This window comes from Stylophora pistillata, chromosome 2 (genome assembly GCF_964205215.1).
Source record: "Stylophora pistillata chromosome 2, jaStyPist1.2, whole genome shotgun sequence".
NCBI lineage: Eukaryota > Metazoa > Cnidaria > Anthozoa > Scleractinia > Pocilloporidae > Stylophora > Stylophora pistillata.
In genome coordinates, this window is record NC_142520.1 from 57,942,123 (window position 1) to 57,965,040 (window position 22,918).

Here is a 22,918-nt window from a genome sequence, read left to right on the forward strand (position 1 = left end):
TCATCACTCGCATCGGATTTTTTTATTGCAGTTTTCTACTTGCTTAACAGAAGATTTCTAAAATGTGTTTAAAAAACTGAGTGGAGTCCACAACATTTCGCAATTTTTTCCTGATTTCAAAACCTTAAAGTCGTCCTCTAAAATGCTTTAAAAAAGTTAATCGTGAGTAGTTTTCAACATGATTCGGCAAGAAGAAGAGACTCGGGAATAAAATTCTCTTCCACTTAAAAACAAACAAACAAAACAAGAACAATCATTTACGAATACAGTTAAATAAAATTTTCGCAGTGAATAATGATGTCCGAGCATTCAAAATTTTTCCACCTTAAAATCAGTTAGTTTTAAGTCGCAGTGATACAGAGAGTGAATTAAAGCGTTATTCATCATAATAACATGTGAACTGAATTCCAAACTGATATTTCTTTCCTACAGCGGGTATTTTTTTATTCTCCAGAAGAGTTTGTGTCTCTGTGCTGCGAGCCGTCAGTTATACTTCTCTGTGTAGCTGTACTCGTACCTGGTGGAAGGGCTCTGAAAGTTAAGGAGAACAAGACTTTACCTTTAACATCTAAAAGTGACCATTAATTTCGCCTGACAGTATCTCCTCCCCCCCAATCACACATTATAGTCACGAGATATAGGAGACGATCACCAAGTTGGGAAGCTCTTGATTGTCGAACGGATTCTCCTTGTCAGCACCTTAGGAAATGTACAGAGAACAGTACGGAGAATGTGCATTCTGATGGTAGGGTGTAAAAGTTTATAGCGGGAATTATCGAGTGGCGAATGTTCAACGAGAGAAACTCGGTAAACTGCCGAACCCAATTGCGGAGTAAATCACCATTGTCCTTTGACTTGGTCACTTACGTTACCTCTTGTTTTCAATGGGGATACACATTTTATCTTTAACACCTGATCGTTTCCTCGGTTTCGGTCTCACGAAACTATTAGAAACACTTTCTTTTACAAAGGAACTCAGTCTGTGTGTTATTGGCTTTCTCCTGACATGGCAAGAGTTGAGCAACAATTGTACATGCCCTTTTTGGCCAGTTTCCATGTCCTTAGCAAAGACATCTCGCTTAGATTAAGACGATTTCACGATTCTCAGCGTCCAAAGATTGAGTGTGCTTCAGTACTGCGGAACCAAGAAACCTTAAAAGTGTTGCTGACCCTGAAACCGACAGATCCTCTTTTTTCGTTTCATAACTTGAGCAAACTAAATGTTAATCTAAGCAAATAACAGACGACACAAACCTTGGGCTGGTTGATGGTTCCTGAATGGAAAAGGAAGAATGGTCCCCGACTGCGCAGTACTCAGAGCTAACATTTACGTCTTGGATATTTTGCAGATGATGAACGTGTTGATGAAGCTCTGAAAGAATAAACAGGAAAAGAAATAGAGAAAAGATTAGAGGTCGTGAGACCTTCCTAAAGGGGTCTATCTTTTCATGAATTCTCTTCCTCACTATTTTCAATAGAATATTACAGATAATCCGAAGAACTCCAGAGGAGACCTTTGGCCTCATCAAAAGTATGAAACGTATCTTAAATTTTACGGAAAATGCTACCTATGGACTCGACAAGTCACAATTCAGCATCTTTAAAATCCCAGGAAAGTTAAAACTATGCCTGCACTACTGCATTACCTGTGTGGACTTGCGAAGGAACTTGTGTCTGCGACCGCTGTTTCGCAAAGTCATTCAGGAAATTACCATCAGCAAGTGGCGATAATACATGAGCTGCATCTCCATCCAAAGAATCACCCACTCCTGGAAATAAAATTACGAGAAGAGATGAGCAACTGAAATTATATCGTCAATTTGAAGACGGTAACAGTATTTGTGGTAATTAAAATTTTGCTGATCGCTACGAGGAATACTTACCCCAATTGCTGTCGGTATTTAAGTAAGCATCAGCGACAAAGTCTTGACTTCCAAGACGAGGCGCCGCTGATTTCCATTTGTAAACCAGGCGAAGTTTAGCACTCGTTTTTGGAGGCTCTGTGGAACGGATGCTTATCTTGAGTTTACAAGGGGCAACCTCTGACCCTTTCCAATCCGCCTCATCCTTTAGGTTTCGCTTGAGTGCAACGAGCACCCGCGTTAAGAAATAGAACACAAATAGAGTTGCTGAAAATAGTGGAAGAATGGCGTCCTCTTCCTAGCCCCTTACCGCTGGATTGTACATCTACACTTAGTTTTTCTTGGTAGCTTCTGGAGCCTGAAAAAACCTTCTTCTTATTTGTTTTGAAGCAAGACTGACGTGGAGCGAAGCTGACCTGATCTGGTACAACATACTTCTTGTCAAGGGATACTTTGTTTTCGTTCCACGTCAGCCTGAAGACTTTTCTGGTGAAGAGAAGTCCAGGGTCAACCACGTATTATTCATGATATCCACGGGATATCATGTAATGTTTGAGTCATCTTAATTAAAATGTTACTTCAATTTCTCACTAATGGAAAACCAATGAGTTTACACTCGCATGTTATTTAACCTTAATTTGCACTTTATTTGTTTTGCAATCGCTGCTCAGAACACGTCTGTTTTTAATTACTCAGCTTTAAATAAGGCGGCAAGAATGAACCTACTTTGCAACTTGAAATATGTATAGAAGTTGATTTCTCTTTAACTGGAAGAATTGCTTTGCTTTCCGAGAAAAACGAGTTGAGCTACGATTAGTCTGTTTTCTTGAAACGATGGAACTATCTGCGAAAAAAATGACAGATTCATTTATGAAATTTAAGTGTGTAACAGCAACAGATGATTAGTAACGAGTCGCTTATCTTTATTTCAATTTGCAATACCAAATTTCTGTATCTCAAACTTTTGGTCATGCAACTTGGTTATATGGTGCCTTTGGAAGGTTTTCAAACTAAAGCCTGGCTCTGAGCTAACTCAGCATTTGACTGATGAAAACAAAACAAGATTTTGCTTGAAGAGAAACTTTATTTAGAGAAGCTTGTTTTCATAAGTTGAGTTATTCAGACTAATCGCTCACCTTACTATATTGAAGTTACTCCAGTCCTGTCACTGAAAATGAAGGGCGACTAACAAGTGAAACTCGTTTTTTCTCGATGTAAAGAAATACTCTAGTCTCTAAAAGAGCACTCTAAAAAAGGTTATGTTACCGTGAAAGAGCTGTTATGATAAAAAGTTTCACAAGAAGCTCTAAGATCAGAAGCAAAAAGTCTGAACTAAACATTTCTTGAGTCATCTATAGGGCACATAGCGGGTCCGGCCCCAACTTAAATGAAATTGTTTTCTGCTGGAGTTGTTGTTGTTGTTGTTTTTTTTTTTGTCAGTTTAGTTCAATTAAATTACTTGCAAAAAAGCACAGTTATCAACTCGATAATGTAAACTGGCCACCCGTTAAGAGTTGCCAATTTCAGAATCAACTGCGTTGAGAAAACCAAATTCTCTCGTTATAACCCCCCCCCCCCAACACAGCACCACAGTTTCCTTAGAAACTTACCCCCTTTATCAATTGAAATTCATTTGATTCATATTCCTTTGTTTCCCGAAAAAGACTTTAAAATTTTGTCAGTGGAATATTGAAAGATGGCCAGATTTGGCTGGATTCCTAAGCTTATGATATGGTAACTTTTAAAAATTTTCTCGAGCTTTGATGTAAATCTTGAATATAGCGGTTCATCGATCGAGAATTCACGGCGTACCCTTACGAAGATGATGTAAAAAAAAAAAAAAAAAGCCGCCAAGCTACAGCACAGAATCAAAACATTTGTATTTTCATCTCAATTAGCTTCTGGCAAATATGGCAGACACTCAGCTGCTCTGCACAAAACTGACATGCGCCGTGACCACAGCCGAAAATTACGTCCTTCTTCCTTTCCACGCAAATACAACACACAACAGATTCCTCCAATTTCCGAAACTTTGCTTCAAGTTGCTGATATCCCAAGACCAAGGATTTGTTTTTAATTCCGATGATTGGGTTACCATCTGTGAAGTTAGAGCGAATGGAGTTAAATAATATTTTCTGCAGAATTCCCCAAAAACAAACCAAATGATAATATTATTTCGAAGCTGACTAAGAACCTTTTTTTCCTTGCTTGCAAAATCTGGATATTTGCGAACACTCAGTAAAGCTAAAGTCAGTTAAAATGAATTTCATAAAAAAATTCAAACTGATTAAGAATCAAAAACTCAAATTACACGACAAATCATTTGAGAGCCTCACTGCAAACCACCTTGTCGAGTTGGGTTCCCTCATTAAACACTATCACTACGATTACTATTATCCAAAGGTTTAATAAGTAAGTTCAAGTAAGGCCTGCTTGTCTCTTCTCTGTTAGGAGTAGATACTAAACTTCCAAGCTTTTACCGATCCACGTCATCATTGGGATGATATGCTGTGAGTCGCGACTACGAATCGGCGAAAGCTTGCAATTATAGTTTTTAGCGTTAAAAGTTGCATCGGCCTCGCCCCGCCAGCGAAGGACAACATCTAAAGATTAGAAACATCATGATCATTTGTGCAAGTTACCTCTCGTTCCTTTACCAGTAATAGGCGTTTTACATTCCAAACATCTCTTCAACTGAGCTGCACATTCTGAAAACATATTATTACGTTAATGAGCACCAAGATCAAGATCGCTTTTTTAAACTAATCTGTGTTAATCTTCTCCACACTTAATCATAGTCGGTCCTCCTTAGCTCATTCTCATACCTTATTCGCGATTTTCCTCTCAAGGAAAACAGCTATTGTAAAGACGCGTTCTTTTTCGTAGTAATTTTCTATAACCGACGCTTGAATTATTACAAGGCTCAAAATTTGAGTGATCAATATAGAACAAAAACACATCTAAAATAAAAAAAAGCAAAACTACCTATGCATACAATAGTGTGGCCGCAAGGTTTGAATGCAACAACAGCCTCAATCTCCTCACAAATATAACACAGCAGTTTGTGATCATCAGATTTCAACGCATTTTTGTCTTCATTTTCTGTGTCCTGGCCCATATCTACATCGTGGTCTTCAAGTTGTGTTTGTGATGGTGGCATCTCGCCATCGCTCATTTCTGTGTCGGCGTTATTCCCTTCCAGTTCTACAGATTCGACAGCGTTGTTGTTTGAAATGTCTGAGGCCCAAGTTTCCGCCTCGACTTGATTGGTCACTTCCAAGACAATATTCTCCTGTTAAAAAAAATAATAGCTCAACTCCTTTGATTTATTTTAGTTTTGAAAGGTTCTCATTAAAAAGTGAGTTTCCGTGGAGTATTTTAGTCTGGCCATGAACCATTTGTGATCTAGAAGAGAGAACGGTGAGGTATTTTCGGGAGAGTATCACCACTTCAACAGCTACAAGATCAAAATTAACGGAAGAAAAGTGATCGGAAAATCCCCAACAGCTGTCTAAGGTAGATGTTTTGCTCACGGTCATTATCTGAAACGAGGAACAGATGGTTTGAAAACAAAAAATCCGTTGAGTGATCGAGTAAGACTTCTAACAGTATGGTGGTAACTGAAACATATCATTGTAATAGGTCTTTATAGATGCAAAGTGGTACCACTCGAGTACTTTTAACTTATAGCGCTGCTTAGACCACTTACCTGGCACGATGTGTCTTCTTCCATTACATTTTCCACCGGGGCTGTTTCCCGTGATACACCTTCAGCTGCCATTACATTTTCCACCGGGGCTGTTTCCTGTGATACACCTTCAGCTGCCATTACATTTTCCACAAGGGCTGTTTCTTGTGATACACCTTCAACTGTTTGGCCTGGCTTAATGTCCTCACTTTCCATCTGGTCTGAAATCTCCTCCCATACTGATTCTTGTTGATCTCCACTGCACAAGTCACTTATTACGCGCCTTGCTGTGTTGTCTGTTTGATTTTCATGATCCTTTACTGTTTTGTCTCTCAACGTTGCCTCACTTGCTGAAGACGAAGCACCATCTAATTCAGGTTCGGTTTGTGACTCACTCGATGACCCAAAACTTGGAATTTTTTTGTCATGTGTAGACCTGCAGTTAATAAACAAAGTATCATTTTCACATAAATGTCACTGTAAAAAGCAATTTCCTTCATTAAAGTGACACCCTTTGGACTAAATGTATGTCCCCTCATTAGTAGTGTCCCTTCACTTCAGGCATGAGATACGGAGACTAAACGACTGAGAATGTTCTTAGTCATGATCACGTGTTGTGTTACCATGATATAAATCTCATCGTAATATAGGTGTTCTGGAAGCAAGGATCCGCCCCACCATTACAAAGGAGGTCTGCGTTTCGATTTTTCCTCATTACAGTGCTCGATACACGAAGGTAGAGCGCAATCTAAGTTGAGTTAGAAAAATACAAAGACTGCACTTTGATCCCTACAAGCCTGTTTCGCTTTCACTCACTCATCTGGGGATATATATATTTGTTGCGGTTGTCAATGATTTGTTTTGTATTGTTCATGCAGCTGTAACTGATCTTGATTGTGTTTCTTTTGAAGATTTTGCGACGTTAATGGTCTTTAGGGAAGTGTTTGTCTATCGGCGCGACGAATTTATGCCCGATGTTAGTGCTGGTGTTCAGACAAAGACTTCCCTAAAGGCCATAAACTTCGCAAAATCTTCAACAGAAACACAATCAAGATCATTTACAGCTGCACGAACAATACAAAACAAATCATCGACAACCACAACAAAAGAATCATGACTTCCTTCGTAAAGACACAACCGCCGACACTACCGCTAACAATAACAAGAAATGCAACTGCCGACAGAAAAACTCACGCCCGCTAGACGGAAACTGCCTCCAACAATCTGTTATCTACCAAGCTACCGTCACACGTAAAGACAACAACTCGACGGATTCATACATCGGACTCACTGCAAACGACTTCAAGAACCGCTACTGCAACCATACCTCGTCGTTCCGACACGCAAAGCACCGCAACTCTACCGAACTCAGTAAACACATCTGGACACTTAACGACAACAACATCGGCTATTCTATCACCTGGCGCATCCTATCTCCCCACCTGCCCTACAACAGCTCAAGCAAACGATGCAATCTATGCCTTAAAGAGAAATTCCTGATCATCTGCCGACCCGACCTATCTACATTCAACAAGCGTAACGAGCTCGTTTCTTCCTGCCAACACAGAAACAAAGCCCTCCTACGCAACAGCTGACATGACACTTTTCGCACCAAATCAATTAGTATGGTATAATTAGTATAGTGTACAAGCAATGGTACTGCGTTATGCTGTCATTAAAATCCGCTTATGAGTGGGCAAACACGAAACAGGTATGTCGGGATGAAATGTAGTTGATTGATTTTTTTCTGCCTTTCACACGTTGTACTCGCTCTACTATATGCATCGAGCACTGTTTTATGGAAATCAAGTTTAAACCTTCTATATATATATATATTTAGTATATACTAAAACAGTGGATGGCGTTGAAGGCGCGCTCTGATTGGCTAGTCAAACTCTGAATATCCTTTGCTATTTACCTCCGAGCAACTCGGGAAAAAATGGCGTCCCGGTTTGCATCCGTGACAAGCGAAGAAATCACTCAAATTAACGACGGTGGTGTAAATTATCTCACTGTTTTAGTATATACTTTAACAACTATTCACCTCAGTGTCGGTGGTTAGCGGTGGATATTTACCTTGCCGCTTCGCGGCTCGTCAAATATCCTTCACTAACCACCTCCACTTCGGTGAATAGTTGTTAAATATATAATGACGTTATTCATAAATTGACCATCAGCTAAAAACTGCTCAATGGGTTTACCAGAGCGTTGAATAGATATGGTATACAGATATAGACTTGATTTAGTTCAAAACTATATCTATTCAACGCTCTGGTAAACCCATTGAGCAGTTTTTAGCTGATGGTCAATTTATGAATAACGTATATATTTTTATATATATAAAAATAGAATAAATGTTTGAAAAGAAAATTTGCCCTGAGCGGGATATATATACAGTGCCCGGTCCAATACTTAGAGAATATTGGAACGGTAATAGAGCATTTTGATTGATTGATTTTAGTTATTGGCCCTCTGACTGTCCGAGTCGTGTAATAAATATATATATGAAGTCTGCGTTTCGATTTTTGCGTATTACAGTGCTCGATACATAAAAGTATAGCACAATATATGTTGAGTTAGACTACGCTTTCATCCCTACAAGCTTGTTTCGTGATTGCTCACTCATCAGAATACATACATATTTGTATGTACACCAATTTTCAAAAACGTTGCAATTTGACAATATTATATCAAATGCATGTACCTTTTCTTTTCTCGTCAAAAGGTGTCTTTTTTATAACAAGAGAACATATATACATATTTAATATATGCGTTTATATTTCTCGTCAAAAGGTGTCTTTTTTATAACAGAACATATATACATATTTAATATATACGTTTATATTTGCAACGTTTTTGACAATAGGCGAATATATTACAAAACACTTAAATACCCTCCGCGGGCTGCAATCTGTCGAATGAGTTGCTCAACTTCCGATCCTCGACATCTGTCCAGCGGTGTTTCCCCTGAGCCATTGATTTTGAACACGTCAGCTCCATAGCTTAACAAGCAGCGTGAGACTGCGACAAAGGAAGCGCTGCTCTTTCGTACACTCCTAAATAGTAACCCCAGGCCAGGCTAAAATAAAGCAACACTATTCCAATTAAAACGGCAAAGACACTCGCAAAGAACCTATACATTAGTTGTACTTATTACAAGCACTGAGAGCACTGACCCATTTGAGATCAGTGCACTACCGCGGGGTCATAGCAAAGTTAACTGGGAAGGCAATTCTTCAAAGGTGTGGTTGATGGTAGAAATTCTTTACCTATCTACGTTCCTTAATCAGTCGGGTTTATAAGTTAGACAGCGGAATTGCCTGAAAGATGAAACTATCGATAATTCTACTTTAAAACAGTATCATTGTCCAAACCATAGTTAATCGAGGGGATCATTTAAAGTCAAAACATTTCTCTATCAACCATTCTCGAACAACGCTGCATTGTATTGTAATGCACGGTAGTCGTGACGTCACGCACCAAAAAGTTGAACAATAACCTACCCCTTTGAAGTTCGCCGGCCTTCCTAACCAGTCCCCTCGATTAACTATGTCCAAACCGATGAGATCAACAAAAAAGCTAATCCTGGAGTTGCCTTCAAACCTCCTAGTCAAAGCTACGAGCATAGCCATCCAAATAATTTTATAATTATTTTACATTACTAAACTTCTCACGCTATACGGCAGAAACAGTTCGTCAGCATGAAGTTTATTAACTCTTTTACCATTATTCCCAGATTTCTCTCCTTCATCAAGGCGAGATGAAGTGCTGTATCTCCGTCATTGTCCACCGCATTCACATTGGCTCCGTGGTCCAGCAACATTTCTACCATGAGTGAGTACCCTTCGTAGGCGGCTAAGTGAAGTGCCGATTGATTTACAGCAGTTAGAGCATTGACCTCACACCCCGGCTGTTAGATAAAAGAGTACCCTCTTCATCAACGTACCTTTAGCAGTTGGCGTTTAGTTTCACTATCTAAAATGTTTTTTAAACTTTTATTGAAGTTGTCGGTAAGAAGAATACGCAGTGGCCTGACGGTCAGCAATCTGGACTCTAGACCGGGCCGTTTTAGCATCGAGACCTGCCTGTGTCACTGTGTTCTGCTCTTAAGCAAGAAGCACTCCTTAGCGCCTTCCGCTGCCGAAGAGAGGTCATCCTGTCAAAATATCACGGGATATCCCATGATGGAGTAACATCTCAACGAGAGAATGTTGTTTGAGAATGTGGAAACAAGGAGATCAGTTTTGGCGTTATGGACCACTTAAACAGCGCAAAAACTGTGCGTAAGAATTATAGAAATCAACTTTTTGGTGTAAACCGCTGGCCGTAAATGTCAACCTCTTGTTCTTAGTTATTACTGGGGCAAGAATACAGCACTGATTTCCCAACCAACCACGCAAGAACACTCTTTCAAATCTCTTAAAGACAGTTAAACCCCCAAATCGGTAAGAAATTAACATAATATTACCTTCTTTAAAAGGATCTTAGCTATCTCGCGGTGATCATTTGTTGCTGCAATATGAAGGGTCGTATATCCATCATCTTTGACAACATTCAAGGTATTTCCGGTTTTGGCAAAAATTCTTTCCACGGCGCTAAGAATAAATGACAAAATAGATTTATATTACACTGAATCTCAAGGCGAATACCGTAGGTGACTGCATAAAAATAATTTTAAAACTGATATTTGGTCTGGTTTCTTCCTGATAACTCGGATCGCCCCAATTGTCCAAATTTTGTTTAGGAAAACCACACCAAGGGATTAACAACGACGTTGCAATCTGGAAGACCATAAACTTCCAGTTAGACCTGAGTCGCATAAGCTTAGCTTTCGTGCGATCCCAAATATGTCCCAGCTGCAGTCGTTTCGGAAAGTGCGACGATAAGTTGAAAACTAAACCTTTCAAGTGGGTGCATAATTCAGCGTTCGGATGCTTAACATCTGAATCAGTTGGCTATTGTACCCTTATTTTGATTGAGCTGCCTAACTGAACAGTGGTGTAGTGGCATAGTTACCGTTTATTTCCCTTTAATACAGCGAGTTGAAGATAATTGAAACCTTTTCTGTTACAAAGAGTGAGACAAATTCTTGGGCAGTCCAACAGCATATCCACCATGCTGTGGTTTTGTAAAAGGATGGCATCGTGGAGTGGGGTATCACCTGCCTTGTCCTGAAAGCGAGTCAAAGCGTGATACTAGGAATCAACTATAACAATTCGACTTTTTAATACATTGTTTAAACTGGCAGCTTATGCAGCAGTTTATTTTAGCACTGAAATGGAAGGATGGAAAAATCTAAAATTGGACCAAATGTCATAATAGTCCGGTTCAGGGATATTTAAATTCGCCCCGATAAGATATTTTTCATGTACGTTTAGGAGGAAAAAAAATCGAACTAGGTTTAAATTTGATTGCGACATGCTTCCTAAAAAATATATGCAATGTTTGCTGAATTTAGTGGGACAGTTTAGAAAGCACCAGGGATATGTATTCCCAAGTGAAGTAATATCTTCAAAGAAACCCAACAAACCTGTAGATTGACGTCACACCCAGGGCACTGCGTAAGGATCTGTACTGCCGTTTCGTTTTTCCTTTTCACAGCCAAATGTAAGGGAGTGCTCCTGTTGCTTTTGTGTTGAACACTTGGGTCAAGACCTTTTTCCAGTAACAGTTTCAATGCTTCACCGCGTTTGTCTCTGAATGATCATAAGGATATATATGCAACAGAAACATCAGGCATTTTTTTGCTTTCATGTGTCTTTAAAAAAAAAAAAACAACAACAACAACAAAAATAAAAAATATGAACCGTAACAGGCTAATGGTTCGCGTTGTCATTTAAAGCCAAAGCAATCAGAGCTAGTCAGAACAGAGATGAATATTTTGGTGGATAAATAAACGATAAGAATAGACACATGCTATCGATAGCGGCAAAAGAAACTTTGTTGTGAGTAGTTTTGTTTTGTTTTTTATTATTTGATTGGATGGCAGGGTGGCCCAAGATTTCAAAAACAATAACCTGGAGGAGGAGAGGAAAACTAAAGCAATCTCATATTTCTCAGTTTCGCAGGTAATTTAACATTACATTATTTTTTTATTCATCTTACACGTAAGTGGAATGATGCATGGCTGTGTATCCTTGGGTGTCCTGTATTTTGAGAAAATAAAAGTATATGACTAAGGAAGCTCTCCCACTGAAACACTGAGATATATCGAATATGTCCATGTTATAATTAACTTACGCTTGCCAATCTTGTGTCTGTTTGTTATCCTCTTTGTGCAGCACTAACAATTACAATCATAACTTGACCGTGGCAAAAAATGGTATAGTAATGATTAAAATATTTTTATAACACAACCAAAGTAAGGCGCGCACTTTGATTGGTCAGTTCAGCGTACACCATTTGTCCACGGGTGTACGTTGCTGACGTGAGCAAAGCAAAGACTAGTCTTCGCATGCTTGTTTTTTCTGGTCAAGTTAGATTTGTAATATAAAAGGGAACTCTTTTGCCACAATGTATCGATGTTATGTTTTAAAGCTAGAGTTGCTCTCGGCTATCGCCTTGCGCCACTCTAGCGCTTCTTTCGTGCTTAGCAACCTCCCGCATGCATCCATTTAAACAGTAGAGTGTTTCTGTCGAAGAACTATCGGTTGATAGTTACGCTGCGGAAATTTGATGTTCTTAAAACAAATACTAACCCGAGAATTGAAGCTTCGAGGGCAAATTTGCTAGTTTTAAGAACATCAAATTTCCAAGGGGCAATTATCAAACCGATAGTTCTGAGACATAAACACTCTATTGTCTTTATTGTTCACCACTAAATTTTCTTCCGCGCGCTAGTTGAAAAACAGTCAAAACCCACTAAATGCAGATTAATCAAATATTTATTCATGCGCACAGCCCGGCATAGATAGAAATAATTCGCAACCGTACAATAGCTAAATAATACGTTATGCCTCTCAGAATTGAAAAGTCACTGTTTTTCCGATCTGCCTAACTTCGCGGCCGTCAAACCATTCAAAATTTTTCACGGATGAGTACAATCCATCCGGGTATTTTCCTCGGACGGACACTATGGGCTGATAGTGTCTCTCCACCGATGAACATTATCGCGTCACGTGATCAATTTAAACCAATAAGAATCGGAGAAAATTTAGTGGTGAACTATAAAACTCAATAGTGTGCGTTGTGGTATTTACCATTTGTTAAATAGGATTCAAGAAAAAATTTTGTTACCCACCAATACATCCACATTAGCACCTCTCTCAAGCAATTCTCTGATGATGTCACAATGTCCCTGGTGACATGCTACATGAAGAGCTGTGTGACCACCCTCCAGCTTGTCAATCTGTGGAGAGCGAAAACACACAAACCCTTGATCATGTCAAATTTTCTAAAACGCCACAAAATCTAAACTATGGATTAATAAGATGTGTTTTCTTGAGGTTTAAAAAATAACCTAAGTTACACAGTTCTCATTTTATGCTCATATTTCTTAAATTACTTGCAAATGGTATCTGTAAAAGTATAAGAAATGAAAGAAAAAATGTACCCCTTCTGGGTTAGCATCCAAGATTTCCTTGAGTCTTGGGAGGTTGTTATTTCCAGCAGCATTCACAAGGCTGGTGTCCGCCTATTGATGAACGATTGAACGCGTTAAACCTCTTTGTATAGTAGTATGACTGTTAAAGACAACTAAACGTGTTAGTATCGTCCTAATTATAATTTTTCCTTACTGATACAAAATGGTACCGCGCGCTTAAGACTTTAGAACTCCCCTTAGATTTTTTACCTGACACGATGTGTCTTCTTCCATGACATTTTCCACCAAGGCTGTTTTCTGTGATACGCATTGAGCTGTTCCGCCTACCTTTATATTTTCACTTACCATTTCGTCTGATATCTCCACTAATGCTGATTCTTGTTGATTTCCACTGCAAAAGTCGCTTATTAAGTGCCGTAAGAAGGTGTCCTCCACTTCATCAGTGCTACTCGCGCTATCTGTTTGATTTTCATCATCCTTTTCAGTTTCGTCTGTCAGTGTTACTACACTTGCTAAAGATGAAGAATCATCTGATTGAGGTTCGGTCTGCGACTCGCTCGATGACCCAAAACTTGGAACTTTCTTGGTGTGTGTAGTCCTACAGTTGATAAGCAAAGTATTCTTTTTTACTTAAGTATCACGTAAAAAAACAATTTCCTTCATTTGAAGATGACATCCTTTGACCTAAATATACGTCATTTTTAGCAATGTCCCTTAAGTTCAAGCAAGAGATACGGAGACTACACGGGAATGTTCTTAGCCGCGATCAAATTTTGTGTATAATCATGATATAAATGTCATATGTATATAGTTTTATGGGAAGCGAGTATTTGTTCAACACAGAAAAGCATCTGAATACCTTCCACTGGCTGCAATCTCCCGAATGAGTTGCTCAACTTCCGATCCTCGACATCTGTCCAGCGGTGTTTCCCCTGAGCCATTGATTTTGAACACGTCAGCTCCATAGCTTAACAAGCAGCGTGAGACTGCGACAAAGGACGCGCTGCTCCTTCGTACGCCCCCAAATAGCAATTCCAGACCAGACTAAAATAAAACAACACTATTCTGTTTAGAACGCCAAAGACTCTCACAAAGAACCAACGCATCACCTTTCCAATTGCGTCTGTTGTAGTTGTTGCAAGCAGTGACAGAACCCATTTGAGATCAGTGCACTACAGAGGGGTCATAGCAAAGTTAACAGGGGTAACAGTTATCCAAATGTGTGGTTGATGATAAAAATTATTTTCCTTCTTCTACGTTCCTCAATTAGTAAAGTTTACGAAATTAGACAGCATCAAAAAAATAACATTGATTTTATTTCACAACAGTGTTATTATCCTAACTGACGCGAATAACACATAAGCTAATATTGAGGTTGCCTTCAAATCCCCGGGTCAAAACAACGACACATGCATAAACATCTATGTTATTATTATTTACATTACTATACTTCTCACGTTGAACGGCAGAAAAAGCTCGACAGGTTGAAGTTTATTAACTCTTTTACCATTGCTCCCTGGTTGTGTTCCTTCATTAGAGTGATATGAAGTGCCGTATCTCCGTTATCATCCACCGCATTAACATTGGCACCGTGGTCCAACAACATTTCTACCATGACTGAGTACCCTTCATTTGCTGCTAAATGAAGTGCCGAGTGATTTTTAGTGGTTTGAGCATTGACCTCACATCCCGGCTGTTAGATAAAAATATAATCTTGTCACTAATATACCTTTATCAGTAAGCATTTAGATTCCGGCATTATTCAAGATATTTGACTTTGTTAAATTCGGCAATAACAAGGGTACGCGGTGGACGGACGGTTGGCGATCTGAACTGTTTATCATCGCGACCTGCCTGTGTCATTACGCTGTTGCTCTAAAGCAAGAAACTATCCTTAGCGCCTCCCATCCCGTTGCAAAAGAGAGGTCACACTGACTAAACGTCATGAGATATCTAATGATGGAGTAGCATCTCAACGAGAGAAAGTTGTTCAATAATGCGGAAAGAAGGATATCAGTTTTGGTGATACGGACCACTTGGACAGTACAAAAACTCCGTGCAAGCTTTGGAGTCAACTTTTTTGGAGTGAACTGGCCGTTTGTCATTCTTTTTTCTTAGTTTTTACAGGGGTAGAATAGACACAATAGTAGTATTGAATATTTCAACTAACCACATGCAAAAATTCATATTCCGTTTCACGATTGAACACACTGTTTTGAATATGTTAAAAAAGATTTTAACCCGACAGAGTCTTGCGAGCGGAAAAATAGGGCAAGAGATTTATACAAAATTACCTTCTTTAAGAGGATCTTAGCTATCTCCCGGTGATCATTAACTGCTGCAATATGAAGGGTCGTAAATCCATCACTTTCGGCAACATTTAAGGCATTCCCGGTTTTGGAAAAAATTCTTTCCACGGCGCTGACAATAAATGACAAAATATATTTATGTTGCACTTAATGTCAAAGCGAATATCGTAGGTAACATCTTAAAAATAATTTTAAAATTAATATTTGTTCTGGTTTCCTTCTGATTACTCAGATCGCTCAATTTTCCAAATTATATTAGATTACTGTCAAAAGATACGAGTCGAAAAAGCAAAACAAAAACCACGTGCGAGCAGTTATGTAATGATGTCATAGAGCATGGGTGTCACGCATGACGTCCCAACGTGACATCTCCTCTTCTTAAAAAAAAAGTTAAAACACAAACGAGATTCTAACAAATAAACAAGGTTCTAACAGTCCACAATGTTCCGAGTGTGTACTACTACAAAATCAACCCAAAGGTTCTTCTAGCTTAAACTTGTGATCAGCTTGGCAGTATCACTATGCAGTTTCAATAAGACGCTCTGGTGGTCTACGGACCCGTAGACTTCTTCTGACAGGTTGATACTTTTGCGGGAAATCGGGCTGTGCTTCCATCTCTGACGTTTCGATAACAGCATCAGTGCTTGGCTGCATACATGGATTTGACTCATCACTGCCTCCTGCTACCCATGCTGGGCTTGGTGCTGGGCTTGGGACTGGAGATGCCTCCTCCTTGGTCGATTAAAGATGGAAGCGGTTTCGACGCTTCTGGGTTCCATCAGGGGTCGCTACAATGTACGAACGAGGAGTCCGGTGTTGTCGGATGACCACTGCGGGTGTCCATTCTCGTCCCTGCTTCATTCGCACAGGTACGCCTTCGAGTAGTTTGGAAAGTGGCCGAGTGCCGCGGTCATAGAGTGCTTTCTGACGTTGTTGACGTGTCAGCAGGTTATAACGAATCTGAGAAGTAGACCTAGGCTGTGGTTCAAGGAGGCTCTTGGAAACTGGCAGTCTTGTTCTAAGCTTTCTACTCATAAGAAGTTCTGCTGGGGATTCATTCATTCCACTGATAGGGGAATTACGGAACTCTAATAAAGCGAGGAATGCATCCTGTTTTGACTCATCAGCTTTCCTTAGTAACTGCTTAACGGTCTGTACGTTTCTTTCCACAAGACCATTTGATTTCGGGTAGTGTGGACTTGAGGTTACCCCTTCTATCTCCCACTTACTGGCCAAGTCCTTAAATTTCACACTATTGAAAGGCATGTTGTCTGCGATTAGCCTCTCAGGGATTCCATGACGTGCAAACATATCTTTCATGGCCAAGATAACTGCTTCACTATTCTTACAGGAGAGGCGGGCTAATTCAGGATATTTGGAGAAATAGTCAACTAAAAGCAGGTATGAAGGTGTAGTCTGATCGTCCGGGTGAGTGTAGTCCTGAGAAGGACTGTTGTCGGTGGCAGTGACTGACGTTTCGACAACCTGTGCGGAAGTCATCATCAGAGTCAAGATGACTCTGATGATGACTTCCGCACAGGTTGTCATCATCTTGACTCTGATGATGACTTCCGCACAGGTTGTCGAAACGTCAGTCACTGCCACCGACAACAGTCCTTCTCAGGACTACACTCACCCGGACGATCAGACTACACCTTCACATGTTACCCCCGGGTTCAAACCATTTACTGTAAAAGCAGGTAGTCTTTCCCTTTATAATAGAAAATGTGTGCTGCAACTGTCGCCCACGCTCTCTCAGGGACCTCTTGAGGAATCAATGGCTCCCTTTAGTTGCTTCGCTGGTGTTGCTGACAGGCACTACACTTGGATACCAACTCATCGATCGCACTATTGATACCTGGCCAAAACACTGCACTTCTGGCTCGCACTCTGCACTTCTCTATCCCCAAGTTAGCAGCGTGTATGCGTTGAAGTATTTCGGGTCGCAGGCTATGGGGAACAATTATGCGATCACCCTTGAACATCAACCCCTCGTGGCAGCTTATTTCATCTCGGTAGTTCCAGTAAGGTCTTGTCTCAACTGGTGTCTCTACTTTAGTCTGCGGCCAACCACTCATGACAACTTTCTGCAACTGTTGAAGTTCAGGGTCACTCTCAGTTCCGTCCCTCAACTTGTGAAACATCGTCTCCGACAAATGCCCAGAGTCCAGGACATGAATTTCAATCTCATCAGTTTGGTCTGTACCGTTGTGGGGTAAATATGCTCTGGAGAGTGTAACAGCTAAGGGCAGTTTGCTGCCAGGTATATACTTAACCTGAACCGCGTAAGGCTTAATCTTGAGAATCATCCTTTGAAGGCGAAGGGGTGCTTGATGTATGGGCTTTTTCAGGATTGCTTCCAACGGTTTATGGTCGCTTTCAACCGTAATCTCCCGTTTCCCATATAAATAATCATGAAAGCGTTCACACCCAAAGACGATCGCCAGCATTTCCTTCTCCATCTGTGCATAATTTTTTTGGCTGGGAGTCAGGGCTTTGGATGCGTAAGCAACTGGGCGGTCATTCTGCAGAAGGACTGTACCAACCCCTTTTGAGCTTGCATCAACAGACAGGGTCACTGGTTCTTTCGGGTCAAAGAACTTGAGGACTGGAGCTGATGAGATTGAAGTTTTCAGGCTTGTGAATGCATCATACTCTACTTGTTCCCAAGACCATTCGACATCTTTCTGGAGCAGCTGGCGAAGTGGGGCACCCTTCTGAGACATGTTTGGAATGAACTTAGATAAATACGTTAGCACAATCAAGAATCTCCGTAAGTCTTCACGATTGGCTGGGTTTGGCATAGCAATTATTGCTTCAACTGTATTCGAGTCTGGCTTAACACCATCTGCACTCAACACGTGGCCCACATAATGAACTTCGGATACTCGAAAATGGCATTTCTCCCTGTTAAACTTGAGGTTACGCTCACGGCAGCGGTCCAACACCTGTCTAAGCCTCACATCATGCTGCTCCACATCTTTTCCCCACACAACCAGATCATCCACAATTACCTCAACACCGTCAATGTCCTGAAACAAATGGAACATAACATTTTGGAACACTTCTGGAGCCGATGCTATCCCAAATGGCAAACGTGTATAACTATACCGGCCAAATGAGGTGTCAAAGGTAGCTAGCTTGTTACTGTCCGTGGCTAGTTTAACCTGCCAAAAGCCACGGTTAGCATGAAGGACACCGAACACTTTTGCACTGGGCATTCTGCTAATCACATCTTCCACGGTCTGCATGGGAAAATGTTCGCGCATGACGGCGCGATTGAGATCGCTAGGATCCATGCACACTCTGAGTTTGTTATTCTTCTTCTTCTTAGCAACAACAAGACTATGTACCCAGGCAGTGGGTTCTGTACATTTCTTAATGACTCCCAGCTTTTCTATTCTCTGAAGTTCCTCTCTAGGAGGTTCGCGAAGGGCCACAGGAACCCGACGGGGAGGGTGCACAACAGGGGTGGCATTGGGATCAATTTGAATCTTGTTCTGGACGCCTTTGATCTCACCCAAGCCCTCAAACACGTCTGCATATTCGGATTCCAGGTTCTCTTCTTCAAGGCGGTAAATTCTCTTTATCAGGCCTAGATCGAGACAGGACTTCAATCCAAGAATGAATGGTAGATCTTGCTCAACAAGTATGAAGTCTCTCACTGTGAATTTTCCTTTATACTCGCAAGTTAGGCTGACCCTACCGCAAGGCGTGATTCGACGTCCGTCATACACTTTTAGTTTGGCTTTGCATTGGCAGGACTGTCTGAAATCCACTGGAAGCCGATCAAACAAAGACTTGGAGATGAAATTACAGTCAGGCCCTGAATCTATTTTGAAATTCACATTGGTATTGACGATCTTGAGCGAGACGTGCCACTCGTCTTTAGAAGGATCTTCCGCACTGGATTCCACCGAGAAAGTTAGCAAATCGGCTTCGTTGTCACTGCACTCCGATTCAACGACTGCGTGTACTGTTTTCCCGCCAAAATCCCGTAGTCGCTTACGGCAAACATTCGCAAAATGATCCTTCTTCTGGCAGTAGTCACACGTTTTTCCGAAAGCAGGGCAGGAGCCCCACGAGTGAGAAAAACCACAAAACGTGCACTTTCCTTTTAGTGAGCCCGAGCCTGGTCTTGAGCGACGCGAAGGGTTCTTCTTCAATCTGTCGCCACCGCCGCCTGCTTGAATTACATTCACGCTCGGATTTGCATTGTTTTGCTCCATAGCACCCATCGCTTTAATCTGTTCTTTGGAAGCCTCGAACGATCTTGCCATAGAAATCGCTTTTTCCAGTGTAAGCTTCTCGTCTCTAAGTAAGCGTTCCTTCACTTGAGGATCTCGTATACTAAACACGAACTTGTCTCACAACATGTCATCAACCGGCGACGGGTACTCGCAAGATTTCACTTTGTTTTTCAAGCGTGTGACAAACTGATCCACAGTTTCGGAATCTTTCTGTGTTATCTGCCAAAACTGATACCTCTCGAACACTACGTTCTTCCTGGGGTTACAGTACTGCTCAAACTGCTCAAGGACTTTGTCCAGCTTGTGCTCGTCGCCTTCAGCAAACTGAAATGTATTGAAGACCTCAATGGCGTCTTCTCCTGCAAAGTTTAGCAATATAGCAATCTTGACCTCATCGGCTTTGTTTCCTTTTCCCGAAGCAGTTAAGTAGATATCAAACTGCAGCTTAAATCGCCGCCAATTTTCTGATGTGTTTCCATCGAGACTCAAAGCGCTAGGCTTGTGAAAACTATCCATAGTTTACTCCTGACACCATGTCAAGAGATACGAGTCGAAAAAGCAAAACAAAAAACCACGTGCGAGCCGTCATGTAATAATGTCATAGAGCATGCGTGTCACGTATGACGTCCCAACGTGACAATTACTCAGTTGGACCTGACTCGCATAACTTTAGCTTTCTCGTATTCTTATGATCGCAAGTAGATGTCCTAGGTGCAGTCGTCTAAAAATTTGCGACGATCAGTTAAAAACTAGGCCTTTCATGTGGGTTCATATTTCATTGTTCTAAAGAAACCGTGGTGCTTCGTCGGTAGGGGTAACAAGGTAATTTGGTTATATCAACTGAGTTGAATTGTAAATTGGCAACCGTAAAGAGTTAAAAAGCTGACGTTTCGAGCTTTAGTCCTTCGTCATTCGCTCTGACGAAGGGCTAACGCTCGAAACGTTACTTTGGTTAGGCAGTCTAACTGAGCAGTGGTGTAGTGGCATAGTTACCGTTTATTTCCCTTCAAAACAGCGAGTTGAAGAAAATTAAAACCTTTTCTGTTACAAAGAGTGAGACAAATCCTTGGGCAGTCCAACAGCATATCCACCATGCTGTGGTGTTCTAAACTGATAGCATCATGGAGTGGGGTATCACCTGCCTCGTCCTAAAAAATGAGCAAAAGCGTGATATCAGGAGTTACCTAGTACCATTTGACTTTCGTTTACATTGTTTAGACTGGCAGCTCGGGTAGCAGTATTTTAGCACATAAATGATATCGTGATAGGAGCATATCTCATAATAGTCTGGTCGGGGATATCGTAAATCTTCTGAAAAGCCCCCGGGAGGCTTGTTTATTTCAGGTACTTTGGGGGAGATGGCTTGTTAGAGGCTTGTTTTTCATGTGCGTTAAGAGAAAAAGATTGAATTTAGGTTTAAATATTACTATGATATGCGTCCTAATAATACATGCAATGTTTGCCGAGTTAAGTGGGAGAGTCACGGATTTGTATTCCCAGGTGAACTGATATCTTCAAAGGAGTCCACGAACCTGTACATCTACATTACATTCAGGGCACTGTGTCAGGATCCTAACTGCCGTTTCGTTTTTCCTTTTCACAGCCAAATGCAAGGGTGTGCTCCCGTCGCTTAAGTGTCGAGCATTTGGGTCAAAACCTTTTTCTAGTAACAGTTTCAATGCTTCACCGGTTCTGTCCCTAAATGATCATAAGGATATAATTAAATAAAGCAAAACATGGGGCATTTTAGCATTTTTAGTTTAACTTAAGAGGTTACTAATTCTACTCTCTATGTTCACGTGACTGTCTTAAAGAATAACAGGCATGCCGCGCATGCAAGAGTTATTTTTTTTGGATGGGTGGTTTCAGTTAGCACGCTATGCAATTGACGTTCTGTGCATTTTTTTAAAAGAACAAGAGCGTTTACCTTCAAAAGATTCCATTGAAAATATAGTTCAATGGAGGGCAAAAGAAAAATCTTTCCAATCTATTTTAAATAAACCTTTATTTTATGGTATTACAACTGTCCGAATAATCTTTAGAAATTATAAACTGCATAGGTGCCGCGCTTCGTGTAGTCTCTTTCACAGCTGTTGTTTGGTCTCGTCTCTCAGCAAGTTACTTAATTTTCAGTGATTTTCACATTTTGGTTTGTTGTTGTGTGGTTTTTATTTAATTGGCTGTGAGGATGATTCAGGTTTTCGAAAGCAATCTCATGGTGAAGGAAACCAAAGCTAAAGTAATCTCCGAGTCGAATTATCAGTTTAACAGCAAATTCAAAACCACTTATATATTTACGTTAACTCACTGGTAAGTAGAGTGATGCATGGCTGTGTATCCCTGATTATCCTGTTTTTTTTTGTTGTTGAGAAAATTAAAGTATATGAATAAGTATATGAAGTTCCGTTCCTAAAAAGTGAGATACATGCAATATGAACATGTTAAAATAATAAACCAATCCTGTCGATCACGTATCTGTTTGATACCCGTCATGCAGTGCTAGCAATTACAATGATTTGAATGGCGCAAAAAATAACAGCAATGATAAAAACTGCTAAGTGAATAAAAAGATTATTACCCACCAATATATCTCTGTTAGCTCCTCTCTCAAGCAGTTCTCTGATGATGTCACAGTGCCCCTGGTGACATGCTACATGAAGAGCTGTGTGACCACTCTCCAGCTCATCTATCTGTGCAGAACGAAAAGACACAAACCTTTGAACACGTCAAATTTTCTAAAACGCCACCAACTTTAAACTTGATTCTGAATCATAAACTGATATTACAATTATGGTTTTTTTTTATTAAGACCTTAGTTACAAAATCCTCATTTTGTGCTCACATTTCTCATATTGCTTCGATCAAAGAAAACCTATGAGACTTGCAAATACTATCTGTGGAAGCAAAAGGAATTAAAAAAGAAAAAAATGTACCTTTTCTGGGTTAGCATCCAAGATTTCTTTGACTCTTGAAAGGTTGTTGCTTTGTGCAGCAAATACAAGGCCAGGTTCCGCCTGTTCATGTGCTTGACGTAGGAAGTCTCTAAAGAGACTGAAAAGCCCTGAAGAAAAGAAAAACATCAGTGGTGAGGGGACTTAATTCCGGCATTATACATGTGGCCTGTGCGTTCATAAAATTTGTCTCCCTCTTATTCAGAGCAGTTTTTTATTAAGTGAATTTTTTTTATCTCGCACTGTGATTGGTCAAGAAAACTCGTGCCATCCTCTCGAACAATCACATGCTCAACTCAGTGAAACTAATCGCAA

General features: G+C 40.5%; 2 protein-coding genes and 1 pseudogene across 4 annotated transcripts in view; 1 reads left to right on the forward strand and 2 right to left on the reverse strand.

Annotated features, from left to right (window-relative positions):
• LOC111319169 (uncharacterized) lies at positions 1-3,214 on the reverse strand. The gene is made up of 6 exons (XM_088749150.1): positions 3,129-3,214; positions 2,279-2,348; positions 1,884-2,160; positions 1,647-1,769; positions 1,255-1,372; positions 1-531 (listed from the first exon to the last, which is right to left on the reverse strand). The coding sequence occupies exons 1-6, from the start codon at positions 3,212-3,214 to the stop codon at positions 444-446; spliced, it is 762 nt and encodes a 253-aa protein (XP_088605276.1). The 3' UTR covers positions 1-443.
• The window catches only part of LOC148740617 (uncharacterized), a 1,045,961-nt pseudogene that overhangs the window by 350,704 nt on the left and 672,339 nt on the right, over positions 1-22,918 (forward strand).
• Positions 2,927-22,918, reverse strand: part of LOC111319170 (uncharacterized) — a 25,674-nt gene continuing 5,682 nt past the window's right edge. For 2 of the 3 annotated variants that reach the window (XM_088748818.1, XM_088748820.1), the window contains 21 exons: positions 22,586-22,713; positions 22,235-22,342; positions 21,961-22,001; positions 21,185-21,350; positions 20,646-20,800; positions 15,388-15,514; positions 14,601-14,786; positions 13,953-14,137; positions 13,439-13,691; positions 13,103-13,183; positions 12,791-12,898; positions 11,656-11,696; positions 11,081-11,246; positions 10,567-10,721; positions 10,019-10,145; positions 9,275-9,460; positions 8,445-8,629; positions 5,572-5,986; positions 4,848-5,154; positions 4,505-4,570; positions 2,927-3,960 (listed from right to left, as the gene is read on the reverse strand). In XM_088748818.1, the coding sequence (XP_088604944.1) occupies positions 3,731-3,960; positions 4,505-4,570; positions 4,848-5,154; positions 5,572-5,986; positions 8,445-8,629; positions 9,275-9,460; positions 10,019-10,145; positions 10,567-10,721; positions 11,081-11,246; positions 11,656-11,696; positions 12,791-12,898; positions 13,103-13,183; positions 13,439-13,691; positions 13,953-14,137; positions 14,601-14,786; positions 15,388-15,514; positions 20,646-20,800; positions 21,185-21,350; positions 21,961-22,001; positions 22,235-22,342; positions 22,586-22,713 (3,416 nt within the window). In that variant the 3' untranslated portion in view covers positions 2,927-3,730. The remainder of the gene's footprint in view (positions 3,961-4,504; positions 4,571-4,847; positions 5,155-5,571; positions 5,987-8,444; positions 8,630-9,274; positions 9,461-10,018; positions 10,146-10,566; positions 10,722-11,080; positions 11,247-11,655; positions 11,697-12,790; positions 12,899-13,102; positions 13,184-13,438; positions 13,692-13,952; positions 14,138-14,600; positions 14,787-15,387; positions 15,515-20,645; positions 20,801-21,184; positions 21,351-21,960; positions 22,002-22,234; positions 22,343-22,585; positions 22,714-22,918) is intronic. The other variant, XM_088748819.1, reaches the window with a different exon arrangement.